At 49.5% G+C, this 8,465-nt stretch overlaps 1 protein-coding gene across 4 annotated transcripts in view; it reads right to left on the bottom strand.

Moving 5' to 3' along the window:
• MYH14 (myosin heavy chain 14) overlaps positions 1–8,465 on the bottom strand; it is an 85,587-nt gene that overhangs the window by 50,270 nt on the left and 26,852 nt on the right. For all 4 annotated transcript variants that reach the window (XM_034986971.1, XM_034986968.1, XM_034986970.1 and 1 more), the window contains 3 exons: positions 4,009–4,104; positions 1,790–1,908; positions 405–557 (listed from right to left, as the gene is read on the bottom strand). In XM_034986971.1, coding sequence (XP_034842862.1) covers positions 405–557; positions 1,790–1,908; positions 4,009–4,104 — 368 coding nt within the window. The remainder of the gene's footprint in view (positions 1–404; positions 558–1,789; positions 1,909–4,008; positions 4,105–8,465) is intronic.

Raw genomic sequence — 8,465 nt, 5'->3', positions numbered from 1 at the left:
GGGGGGGGACAGAGACCAGAGGGGGGGACAGAGACCAGAGGGGGGGAGAGAGGCCAGAGGGGGGGGACAGAGACCACAGAGATGGGGACAGAGACCAGAGAGATGGGGACAGAGACCAGAGGGAGGGGACAAAGACCACAGAGATGGGGACAGAGACCGGGGGAGGGACAGAGACCACAGAGATGGGGACAGAGACCAGAGAGATGGGGACAGAGACCAGAGGGAGGGGAAGAGACCACAGAGATGGGGACAGAGACCGGGGGAGGGACAGAGACCACAGAGATGGGGACAGAGACCAGAGAGATGGGGACAGAGACCAGAGGGAGGGGACAGAGACCAGTGGGAGGGGGACAGGGCCAGAGTGACGGAGCCCTCCCAGCCCCAGCCTGGCACCAAGTGCAGACCTGGAAGATCTCAAAGCCAGCGATGTCCAGGATGCCCAGGAAGGAGGCGCCCTGGCGGGGACTGCGGTCCAACGCACGATTGAGGCGCAGGACCAGCCAGCGGAAGAGGCGCTCGTAGGTGGCCTTGGCCAGGGCCTCCAGCGCAAAGTCAGCCTGCGGGGGGCGGGGGGCACATGGTGAGGGCCCAGCCCGCCCCCGCAGCCCCAGCCCGCCCCCCAGCAAGGAGACACTGGTGTGGACGGGCCCCCGTCACAGCTCATCGAGAATGATGATGTTAATGATGATGCCAACCAGTTCAGAGCCCTACTACGCACCAGGCAGCGTGTGAGGCGCTTGGGGGCACGTTCATTCATCTTCCCCCCATCCCTCGAACCAATTTCGACAGCATAACAGTTAAGAGGGTGGACTCTGGAGCCTGACAACACCGGTTTGAATCCTGGCTCTGCCCCTCAGAAGCTCTGCATCCTCAGGCATGTGGCTAAACCTCTCTGTGTCTCAGTTTCTTCATCTGTAAAATGGATCCTAACAAGAGTACTTCAGCTGAGAGTGGAACCTGGCCTCTCATGTGACCCCCAATCTCTGACCCCCATGTCCCCCACTGTGTCTTCTTCACCCTAGTACTTTGTTTGAGTGCCCAGCCTGGGGCCAGGCAGAGGCCTCTGCCCGAAAGCTGGATTCTGAAAACCTCTAGCATGGCTTCACTTCTCCCCAGTCCCACCACCATCATCGCTTTCCTGGACTATGAGAGCAGCCGCCTTATGTCTCCCTGTTCCCGCCCGTGTCCCCAGGATCCAGTTCTCCATGCAGTAGACAAGGGGATCTTTATAAAAGACAAACCGAATCAGGTTGCTCCCCGGCTTAAACCCCCACTGGCCTCCCACTGCTCTCTGAATGAAACTCACCTCCTTTCTGTGGCTCCTAAGACCCTGCACGATCTGTCCCCTTCCGACCTCTCTGACTGCGGCTTCTGCCACCCTCTGCCCCACTCTCTAGCCTCACTGACCACCTTGACAGTCGCAATTCACCAAGCCTGTTCCAGCCCCAGGGCTGTTCCCTCTGCCTCAAACCATCTGGGTCCAAACTCAAACATCACCTCCTCATGGAGGACTTTCCTGACCACATGAATGCCCTCCTTCACAGAAGTCCTCACTGCTTATGTATCTTCTTTTATGATCTGTTCCCTACTTCGGCCTGAGCTCCACCAAGGCATGGTCTTTGTTTCCATTACGACTTTTATTCCTAGCACCAGAACCTGAGCGGGCAATGGAGCGAACAATCAGCCAAAGTTTGTTGAGTGAGAGAAAAACCAGCATACGCTCCTTGAAGGCCCAGGACCCTGGCGCCTGGCTCTCCGTGCGCTCCGCCTGCCCCCCAGCCCCACCCACCTGTTCCTTGGTCTGAGCCTTCTGCACGTAGTCTCGGCCAACTTTGATGCGGGGGGTGAGCAGGGCACGGGAGAAGTCTGTCACCCCTAGTCCCAGGAGACGGCAGAGCTTCTGTGCAGCTGAGGGTGAGAGGCACAAAGGTCTAATCAGCCCCAGGAGGCGGCAGCGGCCACTGAGCTCAGCGGAGGGGGTCGCCCCCACTGCTGGTGGAACAGACGAGGGGCCCAGCCTCTCCCACTAGTAAGTATTACAATCCTAAAAGTGTGTACGTCCTCTGGCCCAACAATTCTCTCTCAGGGACCCCAAGATGGGACAAATAATCCCGGAGGTGAGCAAAGACTGGACCAGGAGGATGTACATCACAGCCTTGTTGGTGATGGAGGAAAACAGGAAACAAGCTGAATGCCCAGCAACTGGGGACTGGTTAGGGAGTCAGGGATCCTCCATTTGAATACATGTTCTGCAGTCACTGAAAATTATTAGCACTCATTACACAGTACACTTAAGATGTGTGCATTTCACGGTTTGTATGTTTCACTCCAAAGAAAGAATTGTAAGCAAACACTGGACACCAGTAGGTGATATGCATATGCGAGTTGATGCATGTACATGTGAACTACTCATGTACATGCTGAAGTGCACAGAAATCTTCAAATTTGAAATGCACCAGACAACAGGATGGACAAACGATGTATGGAAAGATACACAATAAAGCAAGTGTAGAAAATGTCAATGGTAGAATCTAGGTGGTGGATATCTGGGTGTTTGCTCTAAAATCTTTCAACTAGTCTGTATGTTTGGACATTTGCTAATAAAATATTGGAGGAAAAGCTACTGGAGTAAAAACCCATGGAAGTGGCCAATAAATAAATATTTAAAAGCAACTTGCTCTTCCCTATTTTTGTAGAGAAAAAAATTCATAAAAAATGGTAATTAAGAAATGTTTTCCAGCTTCTGTCACTTCCATAATGGGAAAACCATTACTACAAATTCTTAGCACCAGCAGAAAAGAGAAAGGAAAAGAACACATCTAGAAGGAAAAACACCAAATAAACAGTGATTATATCTGAGACCGTCGTAGTTTCTAATTCTTCTATGGTGACTTTGCATGGTACGGAAAGTACTTAAGAATTGTAACAAGTGGCCTGAAGAACAGCAGGGAATGTGTACCGGGGCGCTATGCTGCGAGTCACACGAATGTTCTGGAGGCTTCTAAAGCCTCTGCTGGGTCCTTTGGCCCATGGACTGGTTCTCCAATGCACGTTTGCAAATGCAGAGAATGAAACACCCAGGATTTCCCAGGAGATTAATTATGCTGACATATGGTTCTACCCACAGACCCCAGAGGAAGAACCCCAGTAACGTTCTAGTTAATAACCTTGAAACGCTACCCTCAGTGCATTGAGGGAAAAAAAGCAAATTTCAAAATGGTCTACAAGGTCTGACCCCAATTTTGTAGACTGAATGAATAAATAAATGTTCACACTTGCTGGGCGTGTGAACAGAGCCTCCAAGCACCACAGGTGACGCTGCTGATCAACAGCGTGATGGGAGGGGCCCCTTTCCTCATATTTTCTGTAGTTGTATAGTTTTGGAAAATGAGCCCATAGGATTTTATAATCAGGACGGAAAGCTCTTGCTGTCTTGAGGGGGAAAAGGTGCGAAACGTGTTTCCACTTCTGTGACAATATTTCTGCTCTGATGTAGACAGAGAACAAAGCCCAGAGAGAAGTACCCCAAAATGTTGCAGTAATTACCTCTCAGGAGTATGACTGTGGGTCATTTCCCTGCTTTTATAGTTTTCTGTATTGCCAGATTCTCCCCCATCCAGCTTGTATTATTTTATGATCATAAAGAAGCAAAGCTATTTCCGTTTCGATAAAAAAGGAGTATCAACTATAATTCTGCTTTTGAAAAGCAAAAAAAAAAGTATATATATATGCAGAGCACAAAGGCCAGGAAGAGAAAAGCCCAATGCTAATGGTTTTCTCAGAGGGGCCGGGATGACGGGGGATCTCCGGCACACCAGTGTTGTTCAAACCTTCGGCAGAGAGGACACCTTTTCGAATCAGGAAAAGAGTGGGAGATGACATTTTGGTAAAGGATCAGCACAGCTTGGAGGCATGCCTGGCTGGGGAGCGGGGAGTGGGGGGGATGCTCTGTCTGGGGGAACAGGGAACACCGGGTCAGGTGGGTGGGCTGTAGGCCAGGTGGAGTACCTGTGTTGTCAGGCATGGAGGCTTGATCATTGTTCCGTTCTCTCTTCAGGACGATGTTGCCGAACTGGAGAACGGCTGAGACCATCCGTAGCATGGCTAAGGGGCAGAGAGAGAGAGCAATTGCATGGGGCTCCAGACCCTGATGTGTGGTCCTAACTAGCCTTTTAAAAATCTAGCTGAAAAGGGGCGCCTGGGTGGCTCAGTTGGTTAAGCGACTGCCTTCAGCTCAGGTCATGATCCTGGAGTCCCTGGATCGAGTCCCACATCGGGCTCCCTGCTCGGCAGGGAGTCTGCTTCTCCCTCTCCCACTCCCCCTGCTTCTGTTCCCTCTCTCGCTGTGTCTTTCTCTGCCAAATAAATAAATAAAATCTTTTAAAAAAAAAAATCTAGCTGAAAAACCCTATGTCAGGGGCGCCTGGGTGGCTCAGTTGGTTAAGCAGTGGACTCTTGGTTTTGGCTCAGATCATGATCTCAAGGTCATGGGATCAAGCCCCGCGTTGGGCTCCACCCTCAGCGCGGAGTTCACTTGAGAATCTCTCTCTCTCTCTGCCCCTCCCTGCCCCCTGCTTGCATGCACACATGCTCTCTCTCTCCAATAAAAAATAAAAAAACTCTTAAAAAAAAAAAAAAAAAAAAACCAACTCTATGTCAAATTACACCACCGCCCCTCAGCTTAAAATCCATCTGTGACACTGGGCAGGTCCTAAAACATAAGAACGGATACATGAATTCTGTATTTTATATTCAAGGTTTGTTTTAGCACCATTTGGTGTCTGCTTATGTCCGTTTTATAAAGCAATGCATGTAAGATTTAAAAGGGACACATGGGAATGAACGAAGAAAGTCTTAGGCAATGTGAAAAGATTTCCTTTTTTAAGATTCTATTTTTAAGTAATCTCTACACCCAACGTGGGGCTCAAACTTATAGCCCCAAGAAAAGAGTTACACGCTCTACAGACTAAGCCAGCCAGGTGCCCTAAATATGAAAAGATTTCTAAACTATCAAGTGAAAAATGCGAGGTGCAGAGTGGTAGATACAGCATACCACTGTCTACATTTTAAAAAGGCAAAAAATATACAGTCGATTCTCCTTATCGCCAAGTTATGTTCTTTGTAGTCACCGTGAACACAAATTAGCAAATGCAATCGAATGCACTTATGGGAAATACAGGGTTTTGTTCCTGTGAGCCTCTGGTCATATTTTCATCAACTGATCAATAACATCACCTTGTTTTATATGTGTTTCAGTTCAAAGACACCTTATCTAATATATAATGTTGCTTCATTAACGTTGAGCTCACGGCCAACAGCTAACTCGAGCCTGGATTTCTGTGGACGCTCATCGGATTTCTGTGTTTTCTCCGTGAGACACACTACAGCCTTCTTGCATTTGGGGATACTAGCCAGCATTAAGCACTTTGCTTGGGGGACATTTTAGACAGTGAAGCCGTCAACAAGAAAAGCACAAGAAACGTGAAGAACGTGGCACTCAGTAGCAGGCGAAAAGGGGAAAAGGACTCTGGGTCATGGTATGAGCTGAGATAGGAAGGCAGAGTACCGCTTTGCTGAACTTCAGCTGTGTGTGTGCTGGACAACTCAAGCTTTCCACCCCTGTGTGAATGACACGATGATCTTTACAAAAGCACCAGGAGTGCTGCTTTTGGGGGTTACGGATAAATTTAGCGAGTAGGCGAAGTCGCAAATGCAGAAACCACAAAAGAGGGACTGTAAGCGCAGGCTAGCCCAGAGCTTCCAGAAAGCTCCTCGTGAATGGATAGTCAGTGCTGTCCCCTAGAGTACATCTCAGGAACTCCCAGGGGTTGGTTGGCATAACAATGGAGGCCATGGGGGCAATCTGTGGGGTGTTTCTGGATATCACAGGGCCCGCGCAGGTTGGGACCCAGATGGGGCCCAGGGCAGGGCCCTCTGCACCACACAGAATTGCCCACACCCCGTGTGACTCCTAAATGTCCCACTAGATGTCCGTGTCCGTGAAATAATGGCTTGTAATTATCTGAGTCCAATCCCAACTGTTTTATGTATAAACACAAGTGTTTTGTGTTTGGTTTTAATACACAGTGGATTTTTGGGGACGCCTGGGTGGCTCAGTTGGTTAAGCCTCCGACTCTTGGTTTCAGCTCAGCCGAAGGCACACACTTAACTGACTGAGCCACCCAGGCGCCCCCTTGGTTTCAGCTCAGGTAATGAGCTCAGGGTGGTGAGACTGAGCCCCGCGTTGGGCTCTGCACTCAGCGCAGAGTCCGCTTGGGATTCTCTCCCCCCCGCCCCCGCTCAATATCTCTTTCTCTCTCTCTGTCTCAAATAAGTAAATAAATAAAATCTTTAAAAAAAATTATACAGTGGATTTTCCAGGAGGGTAGCCACTATGCAATCTGAGGAAAGACTGTGGTTGGTTTTGTTCAGAATTTTATCAAGATTTGGGCATCATCTCAGAACTCTGTCATCTCTGACAGCAAAGGGGCCTGTGACATTTGAGTGGACCACATAACACGCCTACCTCAGGCTGGGTCTGTATCTGCTGCTCTCACGCGACCCTACAGATCAGCGCAAGCGCCCAGCTACCCCATCAATGACGCACTGCAGAACCGTTTTTGTGACTTACAGGTTCAAATGGACACTGACTTATTTTCACTCACTACATGCCAGGTCCTGTTCCAAACACGTACAAATGAACTCATTTAACCTTCATAACAACTCAGGGAGGCAGATCCTACGATAACATTTTATAGGTTTGTACTGGAGTAAAACCCCTTCACAGATGGGGAAATCAAGGCTCATTCCGGGAGCCAACTTGCCCAAAATCATCCAGCTCGTCAGCAAGCAGAGCTGAGGTGCAAACTCCAGGGTCTGACTCCGGGGTCTGCATCCTTTACGGTGGTGCTTCTCTTTCCTCCCTCTTCCAGCATAAAATTCTAATGTAAATGCGTAAGTATAGCCCACATACAGAAAAGCACACAAATCACACCCGTCAGGCTCGATGAGTTTTTACAGAGTGGATGCACCTGTGGAACCTGCCCCTCAGAAGCCCCCTCCCCTGGGACGCCTGGGTGGCTCAGTCGGTTAAGTGTCTGCCTTTGGCTCAGGTCATGATCCCAGGGTCCTGGGATTGAGCCACACGGTCCGGCTCCCTGCTCAGCAGGCAGTCTGCTTCTCCCTCTCCCTCTGCCTGCAGCTCCCCCTGCTTGTGCTCTCTCTCTCCCTGACAAATAAATAAAATCTAAAAAAAAAAAAAAAAAAAAGAAGAAGCCCCCTCCCAGCCACTCACTGAAAATGGACAAATTTCACAGTCATGGGGTCGAGCGGAAGAAGCCAGACACGAAAGCACACGTGCTGAATTTGTAACAAATTCAGGGACAAGTAAAACAACTCTAGCTCTTAGAAGCCAGAATTATGATCACACTCAGGGGTGGGGCGGGGGGGGGGGGGGGGGGGTTCTGGGGGGGGGGGGGGGCACCCGGGGGGGCCTAGACGCGGGTGATATAGGCGGTTCACTTGCGCAGAAAGACCCTGAACTGGGTGCATGGCCCCAGGCGCACTTTTTGGTGTCTACGCTCCTACGCTGTTTACTTAGAAAAGGGGGGTGGGGGAGGGGGAGGGAGAGCACCTTCCTGGGAGACTCCTGCCAAAAATGGGTAACCTGAATCTAACCGCAAGGAAACACACCCAAGCGGAGACAAAGCAACTGGTCTGTAATCTTCAGAAGTGTCAAGGTCACCAACGATAAAGGAAGAAGAGTTCCAGACACACCAAGAGTAAAATGCGCTCGGTACGCATCGCGCGCGTACACATGCATGTATGTGTGTGTGCGCCCCTGTGTGTGTCCCTTACAAAATCTTTTTTGCTCTAAAGGACATTGTTAGGAAAACTGGCATAAAGCCTGTAAAAAACATTTTTGTGTGCTATAAAGGGCATTGCTGGGACAATATGGTCTGTGAATGAGAGGACAGTGCAAATGCTAAGCTCCCGGTGATGGTACCGTCCTGCGTCCTGCGGTTGCGTAGAAGAACGTTCTTTTAAAAATATTAATACATTTCACTTTAGTTCTGTAATGTCAGGAATTTTTCAAAAAAATGAAAAGACGGACTGGAGCTTTTTCTTTGTGAATAGAAATAAATAAATAAATAAAATAAAAATATGCAGATAGGGGGCGTCTGGGTGGCTCAGTCGGTTGAGCGGCAGACTCTCGATTTCCGTGCAGGTCTTAATCTCATGGTTGTGGGTTCGAGCCCCGCGTTCGGCAGGCAGCCTACTTAAAAAAAAAAAAAAAAAAGGCACTGACAGATTTGGCAGGGTGGTAGGCTGAACAATGGCCCCCCAGAGAGGTCCAAATCCGAATTCCTGGAGCCTGAGAATGTTGCCTGGCAGAGCAAAATGGACTTCACGGATGTGATTAAGAATGCTGAGATGGGGGCGCCTGTGTGGCTCAGTTGGCTAAG

This window comes from Mirounga leonina, unplaced genomic scaffold, assembly GCF_011800145.1.
Source record: "Mirounga leonina isolate KUSES-001 unplaced genomic scaffold, KU_Mleo_1.0 Mir_376, whole genome shotgun sequence".
NCBI lineage: Eukaryota > Metazoa > Chordata > Mammalia > Carnivora > Phocidae > Mirounga > Mirounga leonina.
The sequence above is the reverse complement of the archived record's forward strand: the minus strand, read 5'-3'. Positions and strand labels throughout refer to the sequence as shown.